Here is a 27,399-nt window from a genome sequence, read left to right as displayed (position 1 = left end):
GCTGATCGCCGCCATTACTACTATAAAAATAAGTTGTGTTTCAGGACCGTGTAATTGTCGGTCGCAATGCAGTGTTGTATTGGAAAAAATGGCCTGGTCATGAGGGGGGGGGGGGTAAATATTTCTACGGTCAAGTGATTAAAGTGATAAAACATCAGGAAATATGCATGTTTGGCAGAGATGTAGTACGTGTGTCACTTTCTTGTTGTAGCATAATTTTATTTTATTTTTTTCTGTCAGCATCTAAGAACACTATTGCATATGCTTCTTTTGGCTTCATTAGCTTACGTTCCTAGTGATAGTTTTGTTGTTTTAACTACCGTATTCTGCTTAAATAAAAGCATATATTTATATTGGTGCATATTTTTCAAAAACCACAAATTCTGCTTGAGTTGGATAATACAGTAGAGTAGGATATGCATGGTGGTAAATATCTTTTATAAAGAATGTTATTAACCAGTGAGAACATTTCTGTTTCAGGGTTCATGGTGGTATAAATCAATTCGTTATAGCGGGGATCAGATCCTTATCCGTACCACTCAAATCTACACCTATTTTGTGTATAAGACCAGGAACATGGATATGAAACGTGAGTAAAGTTTTATATTTTATTTATTTTTTACTTTTGTTACAGTTGTGATTGTGCATTTATTTATTTCATTTTTACTGATATTGCATTTTCTGTGTGATGGTCTTGCTGCAAACATTTTTTACTTTTAACACTTCATTATGTTAAATGATATCGATGATATTTTAAATGAAAAAAAACTACTGTTGCAGAGTCTTGTTTCGCCCTTCCCCTCCCGATTCCAGACAAAAAAAAAAATATATATATATATATATATATTCTATATCTCAAATATTGCACACACTGTATATATTCTGTATGTATTCTGTTTTGCATTTCTCTGAAGTCCCTAGGCTCTCTAATTACTAGGGTGGAAATTTTAGCCCAGCAGACAGCATGTTGTGTCTCGACCCTGACTGATAGACATGCAGTGACAGGATTACAGTGCATACAAAAAACTTTTTTAAAACATCACTCATTAGTCGGATTCTTTGCATAATATCACCTTTACAAATGTGAAATACTGGACCATGCTTTTCTTCTGAATGGGTGTTCTAATTGTATAGGATCACATTTACATATCTGAATACCTAGATCAGACTTTTCTTATTATACAGTGGGGAAAATTATTATTTGATCCCTTGCAGATTTTATAAGTTTGCCTACTTACAAAGAAATGCAATTATCATAGGTGTATTTTAAATGATAAACTGAAGGAAGAGCCGGGACTGCTGGATATAACATCTGTGATCTTTATTGTATCATGACAAGTATAAAAAAAGACAAGCAGACGCGTTTTGCACAAGCCCATTTTAAATGATAGTCCGAATATCGACCAAAAATCCATAAACACATGATATAAATTGAGTTGCAGTTCAGTGAGTAAAATAAGTATTTTATCTGTACCAACCAACAATTATTCTGGCTCCCACATACTGGCTACAGTATGTGATCATGTGGTACACGGATTAATCTTGTCAATCTAAGAACTTGCTGTTAATGACCACCCGTTACTTGTATAAAATACACCTGTCCACAGAATCTTGTGTCCATTCATACCCACCATCATGGGCAAGACCAAAGGACACTAGGGATAAGATTGTAGACCTGCACAATGCTGGAATGGGCTACAAGGCCATCAGCAAGAAGCTTGGTAAAAAGGAGGCAACAGTTGAAAAGATTCTTCGCAAAAGGAAGAAATGCAAAATAACCATCAATCTCCCTCTGTCTGGAGCGCCATGCAAGATTTTGCCTCATTGGCAAATACGCAGCCATGAATTGAAATCCTGTAGCACCCACATGGTCGCCCCCCCCCCCCCCCCCCCCCCTTCAAGAAGGCACATGTACAGGCCTGTCTGAAGTTTGCCAATGAGCATCTAAATGATTTAGAGAAGGATCAGGAGAAAGTGCTGAGGTCAGATGAGCCGAAAAATTAGCTCTTTTGCATTAACTGCACTCTCCATGTTTGGAAGAAGAAAATTGCTGACTTTGACCCCAAGAACACCATCCATACAGTCAAGTATGGAGGTGGAAACATCATTATGCTTTTAAGGTAAAGGCCAACTTTGCTGCATTGAGGGGCCAACAGACGGAGCCATTAATTTATAAAATCTTGGATGAGAACCTTCTTCCCTCAGCCAGAAGACTGAAGATGGGTCAAGGATGGGTCTTCTAGCTTGACAATGACCCAAAACCTACTGCCAAGGCAACAAAGAAGTGGCTCAAGAAGTAGCACATTAAGGTCATGGAATGGAGTGGCCTAGCCAGTTTTCAGACCTTAATCCTATAGAAAATGTATGGAGGAAGGTGAAACTTCGAGTTGCCATGCGACAGCCAAGAAACCTTAAGAATTTAGAGAAGATCTGTAAAGAGTGAACCACAATCCCTCCTGAGATGTGTGCAAACCTGTTCAACTACAAGAAACCTCTTACCCCTGTGCTTGCTAACAAGGGTTTCTCCCCCATGTACCACCAAGTCATGTTTTGCTTGGGGATCAAGTACTTTTTTTTTAAACTCAATTGATAACATTTGTATTACATGTTTTATCTGGATTGATATTCTGTCTCTATCATTTAAAATACACCAATGATAACAATTATAGACCCTTAATTTCTTTGTAAGTGGGCAAACTTCCAAGATCTGCAGGGATTCAAAATAATGAATTTCTCCACTGTACGTTCAAAGGTAGCATAGAGAATTTGACAGGAAAGGATGGCTGTTGTCGTCTTCTTTGGTCGCAGATTGTTTCCCATTTCTTTTTAAGATTTTAAACGTAGTATAACACGTTGCAAACTTTGCATGATAAACGACATTGATTAGAGAGCAAATCAATTGCCATTATTGGGCACTAAAATGTACCGTATTGGCCGGTGTATAAGGCGACCGGGCGTATAAGACGACCCCCTAATTTGACAGTTTTTTTTACGCTTTTTTTGCCTGTACTCACCGTATAAGACGGCCCCCTTCCGAGGCTTCTGACGCTTCATATTTTTTCCTTCTGGAGCCATATTCTTCTTCCTTCTTGCTGGAGCCAATCACAGCGAGCGATGTATTTTATTAAAGAATACAAAGCCTGCTTGAATTGACAGAGGCTGTAACATCATCAGCCCACGCCTCTGACTCTCAAAGCCAATCCGAGCAGGCTTCTGTATGTAGCCTGCTCAGATTGGCAGAGGTTGTTACTCCAAGGCTCTGTATTCATTTGAATACAATGCTTACCGGGATTGGATAAGCTACATACAGTATTACTGCACAACCAGCAGGCATCCGAGCAGCTGACCCGGCGTATAAGACGACCCCTGATTTTTGGCCAGTTTTTTTGAGTGTAAAAGGTAGTCTTATACGCCTGCAAATACAGTATTTTATTTTTCTTACGAGTAGTCATAAATGTATTGATATTTGACTCGCTCTGTTTCAAGCAGCAGCAGCCTTTCATAAAGTGTATAAATAAGAAACTGTGTCAAAATAAAGCTTGGTGGACCTACAGTATTAGTTATGCCATATAATTCAATCCTTACTTCTTCAATTCTTTTATTTTTTTTAGGCCTAATTATGGTGTTGGCAGGAGCATCAGAGTTTGACCCACAGTATAATAAGGATGCCACAAGCAGACCTGCAGATAATGTACTAATACCTCAGGTAATATTAGACATAAATTGTATGTATGTATGTTGCCTCTATAAAATGACGTGTATTGGTTTTGCTAACATTGTACATGGTTTTTTTTTTTTTTTTAAAGCTAATAAGAGAAATTGGTAGCATCAATCTAAAGAAAAATGAACCTCCACTCACCTGCCCCTACAGTCTTAAGGCAAGGGTGCTTTTACTGGCTCACTTATCACGAATGCAAATACCAGAGACACAAAAAGAAGGTAGCCTAGACTTCTTTTTTTTTTTTTTTTGCAGAATTAGTTAACCATTGTTTTGGAGCATTTTTGCTAATCTTTCTGGTTTTTGGTCTTGCAGATCAGCAGTTTATCTTGAAGAAATGTCCAGCTCTGCTCCAGGAAATGGTTAATGTGATATGCCAGCTAATTATAATGGCGCGGAGTAGAGAAGGTAAGATTGGTTATCTGCCTCTAAATAAGCTCAGATAAGTTGGATATGGATAAGGGGGACGTGTTGATATTTATTGTCTCTAAACCTGTGGTCCTTCCTGTCAACTGCAGTTCCTAGCTTTTTTTTTCATTCTTTTTCCAATATTTTTTTATTTAAAAAAAAAAATGTATTAAGAATTTTGCAAATACAAAGTCATGGCAGTCTTTTCCCAATATTACTATGCCCATATTGTCCATATCAATTAATCATCCTCTTTACAGTGGTGAGGCGTGGGAAGGGGGAAATCGTTGTGGTTCGCCCAGGGTGGAAAAAATACTTGATGTTTATGGGATAATGGCTTTGAGAGTTGTACACATGTTGAAGACCTGGGTGTGGTCTTAGCATGTCACAGCGGATTAGGTCCAAATATGGAACAATAAAGTTTTGATTTTTTTTTTTTTTAACAAAATGTCCTAATATTATTTTGAGTCACTGGCCTGGAACACGAAGGGGGGAAGAGGACTTCTGACTTTTTAGTGTATTCCAGATACTTTTTCCAGGTCCGTGAATATTGAAATCAGTGTTCTGCATGATAACTATCATTGTTAGGATTGCAGCAGTGGCAAGTTGCATATGCCGCCTAGGGCAGACTCTGTTCAAAGTATGTACAACCAACAATTTTGAGATGCTCAATTTAAATGTTGGTATCCCTCTTAGCTTTAGAAATTGAGGTGTAGTTGCTACTCAGATTAGTTAAGGTATCCATCCTATGCTCATCTAGCAATATTGGCAGTACTCTCTTCGTCACAGTGTACCATTCTAAACTGTAACTCAAATAGAGTAGCATGAAGTTTTGTGCAGTAGAGAAGACTGTTTATTAGTATATTTGCATTTACTTCCTTCTAGGAGAGTCAATCGGAGAGTTTTCAACAATCTTTCAAAGTCAATGACCATTGGTCCATATACACATTCTTCAACAAAGCAATATGGGCTTCTTATTAATCAGCTGCTGCACCTGGTATTATTCAGACAGGGCAGCTCTTCTAAGAGTAGCCATATCATCAAATAATACAAGGAATAGCTATATCCCCAACGCCTTATGTACAAGTATTGCGCACTTTTATTAGGCAATGTTCCTTTTGTATCCAGTCTTCCTTTGTATATAATCTTATAGTCTTCCTCTTCCGTCTCCATGCTGCCTGTCACAGGCCGTGTATATGCTCGGCTTTGGTCTGTGCACTGGCCTTTTTCTTTTCTTCTTATATATTCGTTCATTTATTTAAGTGTGTTTTTGTTTTTTTAACTAGAGTGTCAACCATGTACTAATCCATTTAAAGTAGCAGAGGGTGGTGTGTTTTTTGTTTTTATGGCTACCTACAACTAAGATAACAAAGTTGTGAAAATATTAGGGCTTTTTTTTTTCAAAGGGAGTTGTCCTGCCTAAGTGAGAGCCCCACCATGTGCTATTTACCTGTCCATTGAGAGTTCTTTCATACACAGTAAGGGTGCTCCTATTGGACAGCAAAATTGCAAATGGCAGAGATTTGTCCCAACATCAAATTTGTGTAATAGAGTGCAACAAGTTTTAAAAAGACATGCAGAAAGAGTCACCTGTAGTGAATGTCAAATTCACTACTTTTTAAATATACCCCTAAATGTCTCCAATGTGCTACTTTTACATAAATATTACAATTTTAGATTTTTATTTTCTTGGTCATACAACATGGGGCACAGGTTTTTGAATCATTACTGTTGTAGCCACTGTTTAGCTGATTGGACACTGAGAAAAATAAGAGAGCTGCAGGGACCTCCTCCTTGTCGCACTCTTGATTCCTGCTGCACCATAGCCACTCCAGCTTTCAGTTTGGTTGACTTCTCAGCAAAATCTTGGGTGATTGTACTTGCACTGTGCCCAATGGAAATTGATGAGCCAGCCAATAATTTTTGCTGCCATGCACTGGCTCCTGCTGTAGTTGCTACCCTTGGCATGTACAACAGCAATTAGCTGCAGGGTGCTTTGCAGGGAGAACCCTGCAAAGACCCTTGAAGACCCTTACAAGGGCATGCTCATGATGGAGGACAAAGCCAGGATGAGGTTTTTATCCTGCCTGCTAGATCCCCTCTGGTGAATACAGAGTGGAAGCCATTTAGGCATTCAGCCCCGGGAGTAACTTTATTCTTTACACCCCATTTAGGGTGTGGGTGCCTCAATCTGATTCTGTGAGCTCTGCAGAAGCTGCTTTTTGAACCGATTGGGAATATTACCTTGACTGACCTTACCTGTAAGCTGGCTTTTCTTATTGCTTCTATGCACAAGGTCTCTGAGTTAGCAACCTTATCTTGTAAAGGAGCCATTTTTAGTGTTTCACAAGGACGAACTTGTCCTGAGGCATAAGGCCTTCTTCCTTCCAAAGGTGGTCTTTGCTTTCCAACTTAACTAAAACCTTATCCTTCCTTTTTTCATGTCCTGCTCTGAAAAGTCCAAAGCAAATTTCTTTCCACTGTCTGGACGAGGTACATGTTTAAAGTTTGTCTAAAAGGGGCACTAGCTTGGAGGTAATTGGATTACCTTTTTGTGCTTCCCAAGGGACACCGCAGGGGTGGAGCACACTTTACCAATTTCATGGAATTTGCCGCTTCCGGCATCTGTCAGATTTGCACAGGAGATTATGTTCACACATTGGTTAAATGATGCCAAGTGGATGGATTTTCAGGCCTCTTATGATAAGTTTTGAATGTAAGGTTGTACAAGCTATTCGGAGTCTGATGAGCTTTTCTTGAACTTGTTTTATGTGGACTGGTTGGCGTGATTTACTGTGTTGAGCGCGCCTCATTTTGGAATGCTTTTGGAAGTCTCAATCCTAGGGCCTCATGCAAAATGGGGTGTTTTTACAGCTGCTGTTTTTGGCTTCTGCTGTCTTTTTCTACAGCCAGTAAATTCCCCAGCATGTTATTTTATGTAGCCATGCACGCTGAGGCTGTTATAAGCATTTTCTGGCTGGGGAAAAAAAGAACCAAAACTAGTGGGCTTTGAGAGGAGTTTTTGAGCTGTAAAACCCTCTAATGCCGTTAAAACACAGCTAACAGACACGTTTGAGCGTTTTTGGGAAGTTACAGAAGATGGCAAGGAAGAAGATATTCTGTTATGTATATCTCAGGAAGTGGCATGAGCTTGTATTTTCTTGTTCAAAACGCTAAAGCAAAAAAACTCATGTTTCTTAACATGGCAACATTACTGGTATTTTTGGAACATCCGATGTGGCTGAGACCTAATAATTAACAAGCCTGTGACCTGTAATATAGGAAAATAGGGTTTTTGGCTTTCCAGTTGAATCTTTTTCTTGTAGTACAGTACAGGACACGGGTCTCACCCCTCCTATGATCTCACTGTTGATTCCTACAAAACGGAGGGTGTGTGGGGGTTAAATAGAGGGCGGGCCCAGCTGCTTTTTTTGTGCCATAGGAAATTTAGGATGAGCAGCCTCTTTTTGTCCTGTTTACTGGTATGATTGAAAGTAAAAGAAAACCCCAAATTTTGGCTTGTCCCCAGGAAGTAATAGAGGGGAAATCTTCCAAAGGAGACACTAGTTCTGGTGACCTGGGAGTTCCCAAGGGATTACCTTTTTAATTTTTAGGGATTTCCTGTTTTGGCTATGGGACTGGAAGTGAAGGTAAATGTCCCCCAATGGAACACAGATGGTAAAAAAATAAAATAAAAAAGACAGCAGTTATAACCCTCCCTTACTCCAAAATGGGGAATAAAAAACATGTTGTCTATAGTTCTACTTTAAAATGGTTGTAAACACTGTTAACACCACTTTTACCTACAGGTAAGCCTAAAACAAGGCTTACCTGTAGGTACCTTGAATGTCTTCCTAAACTTGCACAGTTGAGGAGATATTCGGTATACGCACCGCCAGGGTTTGACAAATTTGCTTGGAATCTAGGAGCCAGCTAAAAAAGTTAGGAGCCAAAAAACGCACCCCGTCCCGCCAAGCTCGCGCGCAGGAGCGAACGCATACGTGAGTAGCGCCCACATATGTAAACGGTATTCAAACCACACATGTGAGGTATCGCCGCGTTGGTAGAGCGAGAGCAATAATTCTAGCCCTAGACCTCCTCCTGTAACTTAAAACATGCAACCTGGAAAAAAAATATGTCGCCTATGGAGATTTTAAAGGGTAAAAGTTTATCGCCATTCCACGAGCGGACGCAATTTTGAAGCATGACATGTTGGGTATCAATTTACTCGGCGTAACATTATCTTTCACAATATAAAAAAAATTGGTCTAACTTTACTGTTGTCTTATTTTTTTATTTAAAAAAGTGTATTTTTTTCCCCAAAAAAAGTGTATTTTTTTCCCCAAAAAAAGCGCGCTTGTAAGACCGATGCGCAAATATGGTGTGACAAAGTATTGCAACGACCGACATTTTATTCTCTAGGATGTTGGAATAAAAAATATATATAATGTTTGGGGGTTCTAATTAGAGGGAAGGAGATGGCAGTGAAAAAACATTAGACCTGCTGTTTTTTGCTACTTGCAATGTAATGTAACCTGTAATGCCAACTGCCACCACAAGATGGCCACTCCTAGATTCCTTCTGCAGGCCTCAGCTTCCTTCTGTGAAGGCCGCAAAGTCGCGGCCTCAATTACCGGCGGTTTGCGGGCCCGCCGCGATCGCGACGGCCGGTAATTGAGGCTGTGGCCTTCTGCAGCACTGCCCCAGGCGCCAGGTCACAATTTCTTGTTGCAATTGCGACCTGGCGCCCGGATTTTGTCGAGGCCTGCGCGCCGCTGCCGATGTCATCGGTGCATACACACTGAAGAAACTGGCCACTGGTGCAGTTTCTTCAGGAGTCGTGCCGCGACCGGCGCCCCGATTGCGCAAGAGTGATCACAGCGCCGGAGTCGTGAACCCCGAAGTAACTCTGGTGGTAGATGTCTCTGGTAGAGGGCTGACGCCGATCCAGGGCATTGTAAGTATTTCATAATGAGCTAGCTCATTATGCCTTTTGCAGGGTTTGGTCCCCCCCGAGGTGTACAACCTCTTTAAGAACATACTTGGCAAGTACAGAAAATATTTGGTGATCCTGCCAGTAATGCTTTGTCCCTGCCACTTCCTGTGATCTGCACAATAGAATATCTACCTTCCTTACTATTTTCTGTAACTTGCCAAATGTCTTGCTCCCTCCCCTTATCATTGGATGGATGTGAAAAGATATGGATATGTATGTTGTCCATATCTGGAGACCAGCCTTGGGTGACTACCATGACTGCCTCTATAGTTGGGAATTGTTATTTGGGGACTTTCCAGGTGAAAACCAAAGCAACAGAAGCTTAAAAAAAGAAAACAAACGCCTCACTAAGGATTAGTAGGCTGCAGTATATTACATTTATAATTTGGGGTTTGGATACACAATAGGCTTGTAAATACATAAAAATAACTTGCTTTTTCTTTAGAGCGGGAGCTGAGACCACCTTCACTGGCCTCTCTGGAGAACTGTATGAAGCTCTGCCAGATGACCGTTCAGGGCCTCCAACAATTCAAATCTCCATTCTTACAGTTACCGTTTATAGAAGAGGATCATCTGAGACGGGTGTTTAACCACAAAAAGGTGTGTGACCTAGGTTTGTTGTATAATTGTGGTCTATTTTTTATTTATTTTTTTGCATTATAGCCAGACAGAAAGGATAGGATGCATGCGTGTTTTTTTTTTTTTTTTTTTAATAAGGTCATTTGCTTGAGCATGCCTTTTCTTCATTCAATTGCATTTAGTTTAAGTGATTATTAAACGCACACACAACCTTATCCTTCCTTCCTTTTTCTTTTTTTTTTTTTTATGTAGTTTCCTTTTTCGTCTTCCCTGCTCCTTATAATCGGGTCAATTACATAACCGTAACCCCCAAAAAAAGCATGTACCAAGTACCTAGCTTTTAAGCTGTTTTGCAAAATGTACAAACACCCTTTGCATATACAGATGTATACAACCCCAATTCCAAAAAAAGTGTGAATGCTGTGTCTTGAGAATGTTACACACTAACCTCCGGAAGATTTACCCCGCCTTCATGACTAAGTAATTTTTTGGGATATGGGACGGCGTTGCTTTTAACTGATGTCCTCCCCCCCCCCCCCCCCGCACAAATAGCTTTATTTTAGTGGAATTTGATCCTCTATGCATTGTTTTTGCACTATAAATGAGAAAAAAACTGACCATTAAAAAAAAAAAAAAATGTTTTTCTTCTATAAAACATATCCAATCAATTTTTTAAAAAAAACGTATTTTCCGGCGTATAAGACGACTTTTTAACCCCTGAAAATCTTCTCAGAAGTCATGGGTCGTCTTATACGCCGGGTGTCGTCTTATACGCCGGAAAATACGGCGTGTAGAAGCTTCAGACGCTGAGCCACCGTGCCTGCTTCCCAGCCAGCTGCCCCCCTCTCTATGTGCACACACAGCCTGATCGGATACACTAGGTGTCAGGTTAGACACCGCTGGCGCGCTAAGGCTTTGAGGACAGAGCCATCGTGCCTGCATCCCAGCCAGCCGCCCCCCTCCCTGTACACACAGCCGAATAACATCGCTGGCGCGGGCAGAGCCACCCTGCCTGCATCGCAGCTGACCGCCCCGCTCCCTGTACACACAGCCGAATGACATCGCTGGCGCGGGCAGAGCCACCCTGCCTGCATCGCAGCTGACCGCCCCCCTCCCTGTACACACAGCCGAATGACATCGCTGGCGCGGGCAGAGCCACCCTGCCTGCATCACAGCTGACCGCTCCTAGCCCCTCTGTACTTACAGTTCTCAGATACGGCGTGCTAAATCTTCAGGGACAGGCGCTGAGCCAACGCGCTTGCATCCCTGCTCCTGGAGCCGCCCCCTCTCCTTCTGCTCTCACGTGTAGTCAGTGGCACAGAACTCCCGCTCAGATTGTCTTGGAGAAAGGGAGGGCTGGGCAAGCAGGGAGATCCACCCAATCCAAGCAGGCTTTGTATGCAGTGTGTACAGGAAATGCATCGCTTGCTTTGATTGGCTGCTTGCTCTGAGGGAAGGAATCTATTGAGTGGTGAATATAATCCAGGCAGTTGTTGCATACTGGTATTGGAGATCCTGAGGGAAGGCAGTCTGGTGAGCAGATACAGTACAGCACCAGTATCTGTACATGCAGTACAGCACCAGTACATACAGTACAGCACCAGTACATACAGTACAGCACCAGTATCTGTACATACAGTAAAGCACCAGTACATACAGTACAGCACCAGTACATACAGTACAGCACCAGTACCGTACATACAGTAAAGCGCCAATACAGTATACAAATGGCTCCACCAGCAAGAAGAAAGAAATATGAAGCCAGTTTCAAACTTAGAGTTATAAACTTTGCTATGGAACATAATAACTGTGCTGCTGCAAGAGAATATGGAGTGACAGAAAAGATGGTTAGGGACTGGAAAACAAATGAAAAAGCATTAAAGAGTATGCCAAGGGGTAAATGTGCATTAAGAAGAGGCACCCCACATTGGACAGAACTTGAAAAAAATGTAGCAGCCATGGTGAATGAGCATCGCCGAAACGGTTATATAGTGACACGAAATAAAATACGTTTGTTTACACTTCAGTGGGCCAAATCTAACCCAGATCACAGCGACAGATTTAAGGCCACGGTATCCTGGTGCACTAGATTCTTGGAGAGGCATAATCTGGTACTGAGGCAAAAGACTAAAATTGCTCAAAAATTACCTGCAGATCTTGATGCCAAAGTAAATAGTTTCCATCAATACGTCATACAGCAACGCAATAAACACGGCTATGCGTTAAGTAGTATTGGAAATATGGATGAAACTCCAATGAATTTTGATATGGTTGGAAATAAAACTGTCCATCCAAAAGGTGAAAAAACTATTTTAATTAAAACAACAGGGCATGAGAAGTCCAGTTTTACTGTGGTACTAGCGTGTACAGCTGATGGCGCCAAACTGAGACCAATGATTATTTTTAAAAGAAAAACAATGCCGAAACTCAAGTTCCCTGTTGGTTGTTTTGTACATGTGAATGAAAAAGGCTGGATGGATGAAGAAGGGGTAAAGCTATGGCTTGATAATGTATGGAGCAGGCGACCAGGTGGACTTATTCAAAAACGTAGTCTACTGGTGTGGGATATGTTCAGGGCTCATTTAACGCCCAGCACCAAGCAGAGGCTGGCAAGAATGAACACAGATGCAGCAGTTATTCCTGCAGGATTGACATCGTTGATACAGCCACTGGATGTGTGCCTAAACAAGCCGTTTAAAGATCGCATTCGAGAACAGTGGAATGAGTGGATGGTTAGCGGCGAAAAGTCATTCACAAAAGGAGGAAACATGCGTGCTCCACAGTTGGATGTTTTGTGCAAGTTTGTCATAAAAGCCTGGAATGATATTGATGCAGAAATGGTAATCAAGTCTTTCAAGAAGTGTGGCATATCAAATTCATTAGATGGTATGGAGGACGACTACTTGTGGCAAGATGAAGATGAAGAGGAAGCCGAAGCTGAGACCACACCATTTGATACGGAATTGGATCCATATGATGACTGCCTTACAAATGTATCACAAGATGTCATTGATGTACTTATGATATCAGATGATGAACAGGAGGATTTTGAAGGCTTTTAAAGGGAAACTGTCACGCCAGCAAAACCTGTAAAAATAGTTTGGAGTTATGATGGGCGTTGCTGACTCGCCAGGGACTTTCCCGACACTTGCTCTCTCTATTGTTTGTTATCTTCCTCCTATCATCATCAGTTCCAGTTTGGTTGATAGCTTAGAAAACAAACAGCATGGCAGCTCCTATGGGTTTATTGTCTTATCCTTCCTTTCACTTTTGAGTGAATTAGCAAAAGTTTAATCCACTTGCACTGTTTTATGTTTACATGTTTGATGACAAACAGCCTTATGTTTATAAGTGACAGTTTTCCTGCCAAGTACCTGCATGTCATAAGCATTTGAATTAAAATTACCATATTGAAATCAAATCTGATGTTTTTACATTTTTATTTGGTGTGCGTGGGAAGAGGGGTAGTCTTATACGGCGAGTATAGCCCAAATCCTATATTTCAACAGGAAAAGTAGGGGGTCGTCTTATACGCCCAGTCGTCTTATACGCCGGAAAATACGGTATAATTTCTTCATCAATTTAGACCAATATGTAATCTGCTACATATGTTTGGTAAAAAAAAATCCCAATAAGCGTATATTGATTGGTTTGCTCAAAAGTTAAAGCGTCTACAAACTATAGGATATATTTTATGGTAGTTTTTTTTTTCTTCTAGTAATTGTGGCGATCAGCAACTTGTAGCAGGACTGCAATATTGTGACGGTCAAATTGGACTCGAACTTGCACTTTTGAAACTTTTTGGGGACCAGTGAAACCAATACAGTGATCAGTGCTAAAAATTTGCACCTTCACTGCACTAATGACTATGGCTGTAAAGCGGTTACAATTAAGGGCAATCAAAGGGTTAACTGTGTGCCTAACCAGTGCTTGTGTACTGTGTGGGAGGTGCTTTGACTAGGGGAAGGCATTGATCCATTTTCCTGCTCTGCCTTCCCTACTGACAGAATAGAGACCTGCCTTGTTTACATGGCTCTCTGCCTAATGATCGACAGGAGGCGTGCCCCAGAAGTGCAGTGATCCTGTGCAGGACAGCCGCCTTGTTGCCTTATATGCAAGCTATTCGGTCGGCAAGTAGTTAAAGGATAAGTTCACTTTAAAGAAAATTATATGCACATTTTTTTTTTTTTTTTTGCAGGTAAATGTGCATTTTATTATTTATTTTATTTGTAGGAGCTTAAAAGGCATTGCATACACTGACAGAATCCATGGACTACCAGAGCGCTGAACAGCCCCCTGGTAGTTCATTTAGAACTGGTAGTTAATTTACAACTACTAGCTGGCTACTACAAAGGCTGTCAGTACAGTTTTCACAATCGCAGAATGAATGACCTGGGCAGGCAGAGCCCGCCTCCTCGGTTCCCAGATGTTTACAGAGTGGTGTTAAAAGAGGGGATGCTACACCCTGGTAAACATGGCCCTGTCCCAACTTTTTTGAGACGTGTTGTGGTGTTGCCATCAATTTCAAAATTATCCTATTTTTTTCTTAATTTTATACATTTTCTCAATTTTAAACATTTTGATATGTTTTTTATTGTAAAATGAAATGTTTTTTTTTTTTTTTTTGGAATTGGGTGGGTTGAATATGAGTGTTGGTTGGGATTGTGCTCTTTGCGTGTGTGGTTTGTTGTGATGCTGATGCTCTTTTTATCGATGCCACCTCTGACTTATGAAAGAGACAATTAAAGGGTCACTAAAGGAATTTTTTTTTTAGCTAAATAGCTTCCTTGTTCGTTTTTGCTTTGAAGTAGCTGTAATTCTGCTGTGATCTCCACACTTCCTGGTTGCCTGTTTCCTTATAACCATCATACTGGGAGATTTTCACAGTGGTCTAAGCTGTCATTACTGTGTGTCTAAAACTCCTCAGAACCAATCAGATTAATTTTAAAAACAAAACACTGCCCTGGATTTGTTTTGTTTTTGTTCTGTGAGTCTTCCCGACTCACCTCTCACTCGGAACTTCATGTATGTCCTTTAAAACCGAAAGTGAAACTTGAGGCACATTATATGATAGATTAAATTAAATTTTTAATCATTTTTAAAAGCAATCAGTTAACTTTTATGTCTCTATACCCAATAAACAGTCATTTCAGCAAAAAATGTTTTTTCCTTTAGTGACCCTTTAAGGTTATTTCTTATAATGTCCGTGGGATGTGTTCTCCGACTAAACTAAATAAAATTTGGATAGAATTAAGGCGTCTGAATGCTCAGATTATGATGTTTCAAGAGAGACAAGGGTGCAAGGGTAAGTTCCCCTTTACAGAAAAGTACAGGTCAGCGAGACCCCCGGGGGGGGGGGGGGGTCGAGGAGAGGGGACCTGTGTAAGTTCATCTTACAGATTTTTCTGTAAAGGTGAACTTAAACTTTAAGTGAACCTCTAAATTGCCTACACATACATTTAAGCAGTGGTATTTTGGCTTATGGCCGGTTTCAAAGGCCAGAAGTATGGCTATAGGAATTCATAAGAACTGCCCCTTTGTGGTCAATGATTTCTGTATAGACCCCCAGGGGCGTTTCGCTTTTCTGAAAGGTCAGATCCTGGGCCAAACATACACTTTTTCTACAATATATGCCCCCAATCTTCGTCAAAAAACATTTTATAGAAGGGGGTTCTCTCCAAATTGGTATCCTTCCAGGAGGGCATCCTTGTTCTGGGGGAAGACTTTAATTTAAGCCCCAACCCAGAGCTGGAAGGTCGGTACTATTTAAAGCGGTTGATTACCCGCTGTCTTTTTTTTTTTTTTTTTTTTTTTAACCTGAAAAGCAAAAGCCATAATCGGCTAGTATTACCTTGGAACGAGGTGAGAGGAACTTACCTGGTCCACGCAGAGGGAGATGTCATCTTTCCTCTGCGTATTTTCCGGGGTATTGCCGCTCCACCACTGTGATTGGCTGGAGCGGCGATGTCACTCCTGCGCATGCGCGCGGGAGACTTCTCTCCGGCAAGGTCTGGCGGCTGCCGGCCCTTTAGCCGAGGATTCCCGCTGCGCATGCGCCGCTGCAGTCAGTGGCGCATTGCGGAGGGAATGTCTCCTAAACCGTACAGGTTTAGGAGATATTCTTTAACCTACAGGTAAGCCTTATTGTAGGCTTACCTGTAGGTTAAAGTGGTAGTACAGAGTTTACTACCACTTTAAGAGGGCCTTAAAGTGTTTTCGTAAGACTAAAATTCAAATAATTGAATTGACTCCTGGAGGATGCTTAATGCATTTTATAAAGGATCATAGTTATTCTAAAGTCCATAAGATGTATTCTAGAATTGATCTGTTATGGTTGGATCAGTTTTACTTGGATCTGTTAGTGGGCGCTGTTATCAAAACGATTACGTTGTCGGATCATGCCTCAGTCTCTATTACAATTAGACTTCCAGATGGGAGATGCGAGGGAATGGACCTGACGCACGAATAACAACATTTTGCAAGACCCTACGGCTTTGGCAGCAGTCACTGAAGCAATTGCAACATATTTTGAGATTTTTTTACAAGTATATATTCTGTTTTGTACATCAATGTTGTGAAGCTGAAACGTGTCTACCTTTGCTGTATTTCTATCCTTATGGAGATATAATACATGTAAAGAGCATGTATGGAGTTGTGGATTGTCCTTTATCCATATTTTGACATAAACAATACAAAGTCTCCCAAAAGGTAATATGGTAAGGGCACAAAGCGGTTATTAGAGGAGTTTTGATTTCACAGGATTTGAGGCTCAAAGGGCATAAATCTGAGGAAATGTGGAGCTTACTTTCAGATATAGAACATATGGAAAACTTACATAAACGCTTCCAATCTTCTGAAATCGAGAACTGTCTAAATGAGGCACGTGATAGATTGTCCGTGTTCTTGGACCAGCAGGTTAGGAAAAAATTAAGGTTCTGGGCTGAAAGGTTCTATAAACAGGGCAGCAAACTTGGGAAAATGCTGGTTAACGTATTGAGAAAGAAGTGCCATGTTCATAAGCTTGTCCCAGGATGGACAACAGGTATTTCAATCATCCGAAATAGCTAGGCTTTTCCAGGAATTTTATGGCAATCTCTTGCTTATATCCAGACAGATCGTCGCATGCTTCTTTAAAACATAGAGAGAGGATCAAGATCTGCCTGGCAGAGTTAAAATATCCAAAACTTTCTCCTGACCTAGTTGTTTCCTGTGAGGAACCAATTACTTAGGAAGAAATGGAGAATATTAAGAACCTACCCAGTGGTGTATAGCATATGAGCAATGTTTTGTAGTTACGTCTATGATGTATGACCAGCAATTCTGTTATCGTATATACTGGAAAGCAAAGGTGCAAGATGTCATTCTGTTTTCCTGTAACTGTATGTTTTGTGAGCAATAAAAACCTTTTGATTAAAAAAAAAAAAAAAAAAAGAACCTACCTAAGGGGAAGAGTCCAGAACCAGATAAATTTAATCGTATATATTATGGGAAATGTTCACAGCTTTTACTCTCACATATGCGGTATTATTTCAATTCACTGACTAAATATAACATCTTGCCAGAAGCCCTTATTTATGGCCTATGTAACAGTAATCCCTAAATAGGAAAGCACTATGTACGAGTTATCGCCCAATATCTCTTTTAAATTTAGATATTTAAATATTAGCCAAGGTACTGGCTTCTGGATTGCAACCTTATTTACCGTCCTTGATGGACCCTGATCGGACCGGGTTTATCAAGGGCAGGGAAGCCCGAGACAACTCGGTAAGGGCCCTGCATTTGATTTACTGGGCTACCCAGCAAAAAACACAAATGCCCAGTCTACTCCTGTCTACAGACACCGAGAAAGTGTTTGAAAGGGTAGGGCCTTCCTTGAGGAGATTCTAGCTGTCGTGGGTCTAGGGCCAAGAATGTTAGGTTGGATGATGGCCCTGTATAGGAAAACCTCGGCTAGAGTGAAGGTCAATGGTGTCCTGTCCTCCTCTTTTGAGATAAAGAACAGAAACTTGACAGGGGGTGTCCTTTGTCACCCCTGCTGTTTGCATTGGTCATGGAGGCACTGTTGTGTAAAATGAGAGAACCCCAATATTCACGGTTTTAAAGTGGGCCCTGAAAAGCGTAAATTATGCTTTATGCGGAACGATCATTCGTTTTTTTTATATCTGACTCGTAAATAACATTAATTTAATGGCGGACCTAAAGGATTTTGGGATTGTGTCAAATTTCAATATTTTTTTTAAACCAAACTATAGATGATTCTCTTACGCAGTCTTTTTCTTTCTTATGGAATGAAAAACGTATTAAGTATTTGGGATTTCTTTTTGACGGCAGACCTATTAAAGCTACATGAAGAAAATTGTATCCCGCTCCTCCAAAAAATCAAGGCAGATTGGGACAGAGCTACCCTCTCCTGGCTAGGAAGAGTTAATACTTTAAAGATGGGGGTGCCCTATTTATTATTCAGATGATCCCTATTTAACTTCCAAAGTAATTTTATGTTAACGTAACGTGTTTTTTTAGACTACACCAAGACTGGCATATCATATTCTTACGAGGTCTAAATTGGACGGTGGATTAGGTCTACCTAATTTGAGGAATAATGGAGCAATTGCCTTAACTAGAATTCTTTGTTGGAGACATACCATTTAAAAGGTCTGGGCGACATTAGAAAAGGCAATGGCAGGTCGGGATTTAGCCCAAGCTCCATGGGTCTCGTACCCATATAGAGGGCTGTCCAAAACTGCCTCATTTCTTACTACCCACAGCTTGAACCTCTGGGATTCAGTTAACAATCTCTAGCACAAAAAAAATCTCTCTACTATTACCATTAGGGGGATTCTGCTGGTTTCCCCCAGGGGACTCATTACTTTTTTTTTTTTACTTTTTAATCTTGGGCTATTGGTGAAGACACTAGCTGTCCTAAGCTTATGTGGAACGGAAAATTACACCCGCTGAGGGACCTTAGAGGGGAATACGGCCTTTTTCCAATGGATACCTGGAGATGTAAGCAATTGCAGATTTTTGTACTGTCCACCTAAAGGAGATTGGAAAGGTGGAACCTCTCTCTGATTTTGAATCTCTTTGACATGAACAGTCAGGGGATGGTGGCTTGCTCTCTATCTCACATGGACTGTTGAACAGAAGTAGTCTCCCCACAGGCCTTAGATTTTTTGGGGAGTGGGAATCCGAGTTAGGCTGCCATTTCACAGACTTGCAGAAAAGGAATATGTTAAGACTAGTACATATATCTTCTATAAATATTAAAACACAGGAAACAAATTATAAATTTTTGTCCAGGTGGTACAGGGTCCAGAAGATGCTGGCCAATCCATACCTCTGTCTCAGATAGATTTTTGGGGGGCTATGAGCAACAAGCTCCCCATATTCGCATCTGGTGGCAATGCCCTAAGATTAGGCCATTCTGGTCCGAGCTCAGGAATTTGATCTCACAAAAAATAATCGGGGATGACCCGTTGCAATGCCTCTTTCATGGTACCCAAAGTTCCATTAGGGCACATAAAGAGTATATTTCCACATATGTTGGATGCAGCTAAAGGGCTAATTCCGGTCTATTGGGAAAAGCAGCAAGTACCTACGATAGAATAATGGGCGAGACAGGTTAACATAATTATGGAAGATGAGAAATGGGTTTGTACTAATGGTAATGGACTGGAAGAATGGGAACCATGGGCTATAGTACAGTACATAGTTTCCTTTCCCATGAAGGGAAGGGACACTAAATCCCCCCCCCCCCCCACACCATTTTTTGTTTGATTGTAAAAAGAAAAATGAATAAAAGATTATAAATAAAATATGGGTTTATGAGATTTGCAAATTATTGCATTCTGTTTTTATGTAGATTTTATACCGCGCCCCAACGTTTTTGGAATTGCTGGTTTGTAGTAAGAGATAATGTGAACAAATGGTCAAATGTGCGTATTGGGGCACTGTAAGAGTCAGAGTTGCATGCTAATTATGTACATTTACTGAATTCAAGGTAAAGTTGTTTGCTTCTGAATTATTTTTCCATACTTATTCCTTGCAAACAGTTTAAAATCAAGACGATTCGAGACCTAGTTAGCATGAAGGAGTCAGATCGTCGCCTGCTGTTTAGTTTTCTGGAGGACAGCAATTATGAGGAGCTAGTAGCAGTTCTTGGCAGCTTTCCACACATCACAATGGAGATCAAGCCTCACGGTATGTGCAAAATTCATTATTTCATTCTGCCCTTTGGTTCCTTGCTTTGCCTTCTTTATGACTTGTCAGGCATTGTGTATCCAATTCTGTTGTATGCAAAACAGAAGGGTACATCTCGTGTGACAAAGCCGTTTGGGAGCCAGTGTGGAAATGCTGTGTGTGTAGCATTGTTAACCGTAATGGAGAAGAGTTATCTGCTTCTTAACCACTTACCCCCCGGACCATATTGCTGCCCAAAGACCAGAGTACTTTTTCCGATTCGGGACTGCGTCGCTTTAACAGACAATTGCGCGGTCGTGCGACGTGGCTCCCAAACAAAATTGGCGTCCTTTTTTTCCCACAAATAGAGCTTTCTTTTGGTGGTATTTGATCACCTCTGCGTTTTTTATTTTTTGCGCTATAAACAAAAATAGAACGACAATTTTAAAAAAAATGAATATTTTTTACTTTTTGCTGTAATAAATATCCCCCAAAAATATATAAAAAAACATTTTTTTTCCTCAGTTTAGGCCGATACGTATTCTTCTACATATTTTTCTGGTACAATATTTTTTATTAAAGTATTTTAGACAAATCGACAAATTCCCACGCAGGGGATTCAAAAACAAAGGTATACATAAAGCACATAGTAGAAAACATACTATTAAAGGAACTAATCACAAGTTACCACCGTCACCCCAGCCGGGGCCGGGGGGCAGTGCGATATGCCTGAGCCAAAAGGCCCAGGGGCCAAAGCAGATAAAAGGGAGAGGGAACGGAGTTATCCGCAAAACGGGGGAGAAAGAAAAAAAACCAAAAAAAAACAAAACAAAAGAAAAAATAAGGATAAAAAAATAAAACGGCAACAAAAAAAATAAAAAAAATAAAAAAATAAAAACACCCCTTGCACAATAGAGGAAAAAGGAAAGGAAGAAAAAGGTAGAACAGCAAGCAAAAGCTCGGAAACACAGAGAGAAAGAAAGAAGCCTCAGGCTGGAAAAAAGGACAAGTTAAATTTAGAGCCCCAGACTAGACAGGTGTAAACTAGGGGATGTATAGGACCACCACGGGGCCCATACCTTGAGAAATTTAGCATGAGAGTCATGGAGGACGCTAGACATCTTTTCATGGATCATAAGAGTCGTCAGGGTATTCTTGACCTCTGGGAATGGAACAGAAGGTTTTTTCCAGGCCCTCGCTATTGTCCGCTTGGCAGCGATAAATAAGTATGTAGCTAACTTCTGTTGGTGAGAGAAGAGGCCTGGAATTGGGCAATGGAGTAATGCATATCTAGCGTCCTTACGGAAGGGGACATGGAATAGGGAGGATAATAGGCCAAAGACCCTTGACCAGAATCTAACTAAACGGGGACAGGACCACCATATATGCAGCTCATCCCCTCGTTGACCACAACCCCGAAAGCACCCGTCAGTACACGCAGGGTTCGACTTGGCAATGCGAGCTGGGACCCAGTACCAACGTAGAAGGACCTTATAGGCCGCCTCCAAAGTGGCAGTGTTGAAGGAGCATTTTGCTATGCTGGACCAGGCCCTACTCCAGTCTGCGAGATCAATAGGGGATAGATCACGCTCCCATTTAAGCACATAAGAAAGGGTAGTAGAAGAGCTACTGGAAGCAAGTAAAGAATAAATCGTAGAAATGGTGCCGCGAGCACCCGGGCAACGCTGACAGATGCGTTCAAAGGCAGTGATATGATACGGGAAGGAGCCTAGGCGCCGAAGGGAGGTTATCCAGTGTCGCAACTGAATATAGCGGAAAAATTCGGTAGACGGAGCATCATGGGTCTCATGAATCGATGACCACAGGGGAAAGGCTCGGGTGCGAAGAAAGTGGTGAACCAATGAGAACCCATGAGCAGGCCACCAAGAAAAAACATGGGGTTGTTCTGAGCCAGGCGGGAACATAGGATTATTCAGGAGGGGAAGTAGATGCAGGAATGGAGACATAAGTTTGCCCGAGTACTTCTACATATTTTTCGTAAAAAAAAATCGCAATAAGCGTTTATTGATTGGTTTGCGCAAAAGTTATAGCGTTTACAAAATAGGGGGTATTTTTATGGCATTTTTATTAATATTTTTTTTACTAGTAATGGCGGCGATCAGCGATTTATTTTTCGGTATTGCGACATTATTGCGGACACTTCGGACATTTTTGACACATTTTTGGGACCATTGGCATTTTTATAGCGATCAGTGCTATAAAAATGCATTAGATTACTATAAAAATGCCACTGGCAGTGAAGGGGTTAACACTAGGGGGCGGGGAAGGGGTTAAGTATGCCTGGGTGTGTTCTTACTGTGGGGGGGGGGGGGGGCCTCACTAGGGGAAACACTGATCCTCAGGTCATACATTGTATGAACCGAAGAAAAGCATTTCCCCTGCTGACAGGAACGAGAGCTGTGTGTTTACACACACAGCTCCCGTTCCCCGCTCTGTACCGAGCGATCGCGTGTGCCCGGCGGCGATTGCGCCCGCTGGGCACACGCACGGGAGTCGGGGGCGAGCGGGGCGTGCGCCCCTAGTGGCGGCTAAAAGGTAGGACGTCATAATACGTGATCTCGCCTAGGAGAGCCACCTTGTGGACGTATTATGACGGTGCGGCGACGGCAAGTGGTTAATGTGCATGCATGAGAGAATGTATAAGTACTAGAACAGTCATGACCTATATTTACTGTAATGCAAGAATGCCTTAAAGCGTTTAACAACCCCCCCCCAAAAAAAAAACAACAAACAGATCCTGTTTCCTGTTAAAGGGGTCGTAAACTCTTGTGTTTTTTTTTTTCCACCTTAATGCATCCTATGCTCAGCTGACTATTTGTGTGTGTGTGTGTGTGTGTGTGTGTGTTTCTCTCCCCTTCTCCCTGGCTGAGGTCAGTGTGTGGGCTCGGCCCCACCCACTGGAACTGAGCCGAGAGAGAAGAGAGCTGACAAGTCAGCTGAGAGCCGAGCTTATATAGGTAAAGATCTGCAGATTTTTTACAATACACAGACACAGGGACGCTTATTATGGTACAGAGGGAATGGGAGGATCTGAAAGAAGTGGGCTAACAACCACTTTAATGTGTAGAATGAATGAGATTACCATTTGTGGATCTAAAGTGATTACAATTGGTCAATATTTTGTGCCCATTGTTCCTAAAATTGTCTGTCCCTGTGGCCAGTAAAGGAACTTGTAGTGCTCATATCGGTGGCAGCTGATGTAGCTTAGCTATGAAGTTCAGTCAAGTTGAGCCCCAATAACAAAGTGTATGCTAATTAGAGGGAAGTGCAAGAGACATTTGTGGTTGAGATAATAGTAGGCAGGACATTTTGCCTTTTTTATACATTTTAGATGGAATATAATTTCACTTTAAATCTTAAAGCATAACTCCTGCTAAAACCTTTTAGCTACAGTAAGGGAGGGCTTTATCTGCTTTTAGGTTTTAACTAATGAATATATGTGACAGTGATAGTAAAGTCTTTTTTTTTTCTTCTCTCTCTCTCTACTTTTCCTGTTCTATCTTAAACCAAGTTTGATTTAATTGCTGCATGTCTCTGCACTTCCTATTTTTTTAATTTTTTTTTATGGTAATCATCAAATAAGAGGGAAGATGTTCTTTTAATGTGGACACACAGCCGTGAGATTGGTCTCCTGCTGACAAATGATCATGGGAGGATTCCTACCTAGGGCGTAGAAAAATGCTTTTCAATTGAGACCGATAGCGGAGTGATCATATAGCCACTGATCACTCAGCTCTTAGTCAAGATTGACACCCGAGAAGAGTGTAATTCATGTTTGATTTTTAAGGAGTTTTATTATTTTTTTTATTTTTTTCAGCCAGTTTTTAGGTGTTTTTGCACATGTACCAAGCTTCGGATTTTTTTTCTTTCCTGGGCTGGGTAAAGGGAGGAGAGCAGTTTTATAGGAGTAAATGAATTCTCCAGGCATAAAATGCATGCAAAACACATGTATTGCTCCTTTACAAGCATTACTATTGAAATCTATGGGACCAAAAGGAACACATGAATACTCTAAAAAGTACATGAGCTTTTTTTTTTTTTTTTTTTTTTTTTTAGAGAATCCATGAGGTGATGGAGCGTACACGTATGAACAGGCACAATTGGAAAGGATATGATTCTGTGTAGCAAGATGTAGTGAAACAAGCAGGAAAACGTTTAGGTGTGAAATAGGGCTCAGTATGTTTTCAGCCGAGAATGCTGTGCTCGCTGGAGCTCCAGACTGGGGAAGGGGCCTGGCTCTGACTCTGAGCTGTACCATGAAAGGCGGAGCCAGCTGTCAATCTTGCAACTGAGCTGGTCCCCACAATACTTTTTCGATATTGCCTTCCTAAACTTGGCACACCTTCTAGCCCTGTCAAGTGATGGCAGGCAATAGCCCGCTATCAGCTGACTGTGGATTATGGGAGAACATTAGTACATGTACAGAATTAAAAGCCCTGAACAGCCAATGTAGATGGCCTAAAATAATAATTGTATTCCTTTTAGGCTAAATAATTTTAAATCATTTGCATACACTCGAAACAATGTTTTGGTGTGTATTTGAAATGTCACTGGCCTCTTTGATTTGGGTAACACAGGATGAAGTTTAGTTGTGTGAATAAGTGAGAAATATATACTAACAATATTTTCTTATTTCTTTCACAGTGCTAGATGATGAAGATAGTAACAACATTACAGTGGGTTCACTTGTTACGGTCCTTGTAACACTTAAAAGACAAACAATGGCGGTAAACAAACCAGTGCTTTACATTTCTCTGTTTAAAAGGTTAACTTTAGATGAATCATTCTTTCATTGAATGCTTTTGCAGCCTTCTATGTGGTGGTAGTAGTATATATATTTTTTTTAATTGTATGTTTTTTTCCACTATGTATTATGGCATTCTCTTTACAATGTAACAGATGTAACCTTATCTTAACTTGTGAAGATCCTGAAAACAAGTCAGTTGAGTAAAGTAATACATGTATTTCTGCTCTTTTATACTAGGAGGTGTTTGAGAAAGAACAGTCTACTTGCTCTGCGGAAGACCAGCCAGTGGAAGAAGGAGTACGTGAGGATTTTATTTCTGTGTTCATTTTGGTAGCATTGTTACCCTACAGCATTTGAAGGCTTCAACCCTTTTGCTGCTAGGTCCCTACCTACAACACTGCTTTCAGCTGGCCAGGTCCGTACGCCGTATGGACCTTTCATTTCCTAAGCCTGTAAACTCATGGTTGCTTTAACAACCATGAATTTACACTCAAATGGAAGCTATCACTTTATATTTTACTAAGTGAATGTAATCTACATACAATGTGTAAAGTCGGCGGATCTATCACGGTTCCACTGCACGGCTTTGTAAATGTAATCAAGCAGCAGCATGGCTAGTGATTGCATCCAAATGCCGAAAGTGTGCTTTTTACACTTGCCCCTGTCCCCTGCAATGTCCCAATCAGTGTCTCCATCTTGTGCCCCCCTCCAGTGTCCTCCCCCACCCTATCCCAAATCACTGTTGATGTCCCTCGCTTTGACATCCCGGCTTTTTGATGCTAATATCGATCCGACCTCCTGTCTTCAGTCCCTTTGCTGGGCCTAAAAAATCGGTAGCACATTTTTTATTTTATTTTATTCTATAGGTCATGTGCTTTCAGAAAATATATGGTTTAGGGGTTTTTCACAAACTTTGGAATCTGTAAATGAAAAATATAAAAGCAATGGAAAAATTGCAAAAATGGTTAGGCCACCTTAATTTAAAAGTGGAGCGCAAGGTCTGGCAGCCAAAAGATTAACCACTTTCAATATTTTCTCCGCCTTCCAGCCTAGGGCAATCTTCAGGTTTCAGCGCTGTCACGTTTTGAATGACAATTGCCCTGTCACGCAAAACTGTACCCAAACAATTTATTTTATCATTTTGTTCCCACAAATAGTGCTTTCTTTTGGTGGTGTTTGATCACCACTGGGTTTTTTATTTTTTTTGCGCTACAAATAATATAAAGACTGGGGGGGAAAAAAGTTTTTCTTTGTTTCGGTTATAAAACTTAAAATAAGTAGTTTTCTCCTTCTCTGGTGAGCACTGATGAGGTGGCACTGATCGTGAGGCACTTATATGCATCACTGATATGCAGCACTGATGGGCACAGATGTGCATTTCGAATGGGCACTGATTGGCTTACCTGGTGGGCTCTAGTGGGCACCCTCGATGGGTCTGCACCGATAATCAATTAGCTGATTATCAGCGCACACCCCCCTGTCAGGAGGGCAGCCGATAAACGGCACTTCCTGGTTACCATGTGATGAGCTGTGATTGGACACAGGCTCTTTATAGGAATCAAAGATGCGGTGTGGCAGACTGACACACCACCGTTCACCGCAATGTTTGCCCCCATGGCTTATCCTGCTGGACATAAAAGAGAACTTCACACTTTTAGGTGTCTATCGGACCCATTGTGGCAGGTCAAACTCATTGGAACTAGAAAAAGGGGCAGGGGGGAATGGCCTACAGGGGGCCTAAAGGGGTTACTATGAGCAACAATTATGATCAAAAATGGTTTGATACAAAAAAGATTATTTATTAGGTAGTATCAAATATGAAGTGTAAAAAAGTACAGTAATAGGTGAACTACATGAAAATTGGTAATCATGGGTTAAAGAGGTAATTACCATAAATAGAATCACAGACCGTCCTGTCTGTGATTCTATTTATGGTAATTACCTCTTTAACCCATGATTACCAATTTTCATGTAGTTCACCTATTACTGTACTTTTTTACACTTCATATTTGATACTACCTAATAACCTTTTTTGTATCAAACCATTTTTGATCATAATTGTTGCTAGTAGTAAACCCTTTAGGCCCTCCTGTAGGCCATTCCCCTCCCCCTGCCCCTTTTTCTAGTTACGACTAATTGGTTGCAGCAACAGTACCCAATAGGGCATATGATCCATTATAGGTCTTTGACACCAATTATCTATACACTAGTGCAGGGATAAGCAATTAGCGGACCTCCAGCTGTTGCCAAACTACAAGTCCCATCATGCCTCTGCCTCTGGGTGTCATGCTTGATGCTGTCAGAGTCTCGCTATGCCTCATGGGACTTGTAGTTTGGCAACATCTGGAGGTCCGCTAATTGCTTATCCCTGCACTAGTGGCTATCCTGCGCATCCCTTCCCCCACATCCCCCCATATTTCAAACTCATTGGAAGATGACCCCATGTTTCCCTTGATTGTCAGCAGGTAGAGATCACTGATCTCTTGGTGCAGGAGTCCTCTAACAAGAACAAGGGTATAGCCTTGAGCAGAATAGCATTACTCCACCTGACAGTAGGGACTTTGTAATCTACTCAAAATAGTGTATAATTATGGCCTCATGCCCATGGATGCTTAACAGCTCCTGTGTGCTGGGGTATGTAATCCCTGGAAGCAGCACATGCCACGTACAGTTGCTGTGCTTCGGTTAAAGCCAATGGCTTCTATATCGACTTTTACCCACACGTGCATATGGTACTTCTCTCCGAATGTAATC

At 41.2% G+C, this 27,399-nt stretch overlaps 1 protein-coding gene across 1 annotated transcript in view; it reads left to right on the top strand.

Moving 5' to 3' along the window:
• The window catches only part of SEC63 (SEC63 homolog, protein translocation regulator), an 87,101-nt gene that overhangs the window by 35,071 nt on the left and 24,631 nt on the right, over nt 1–27,399 (top strand). Inside the window, exons 8-15 of the mRNA XM_040350201.1 lie at nt 481–589; nt 3,612–3,706; nt 3,807–3,939; nt 4,034–4,126; nt 9,568–9,722; nt 19,751–19,898; nt 24,543–24,625; nt 24,883–24,942. Of these exons, the coding sequence (XP_040206135.1) occupies nt 481–589; nt 3,612–3,706; nt 3,807–3,939; nt 4,034–4,126; nt 9,568–9,722; nt 19,751–19,898; nt 24,543–24,625; nt 24,883–24,942 (876 nt within the window). The remainder of the gene's footprint in view (nt 1–480; nt 590–3,611; nt 3,707–3,806; nt 3,940–4,033; nt 4,127–9,567; nt 9,723–19,750; nt 19,899–24,542; nt 24,626–24,882; nt 24,943–27,399) is intronic.

Source organism: Rana temporaria, chromosome 4 (assembly GCF_905171775.1).
Source record: "Rana temporaria chromosome 4, aRanTem1.1, whole genome shotgun sequence".
NCBI classification, from domain to species: Eukaryota; Metazoa; Chordata; class Amphibia; order Anura; family Ranidae; genus Rana; species Rana temporaria.
The sequence above is the reverse complement of the archived record's forward strand: the minus strand, read 5'-3'. Positions and strand labels throughout refer to the sequence as shown.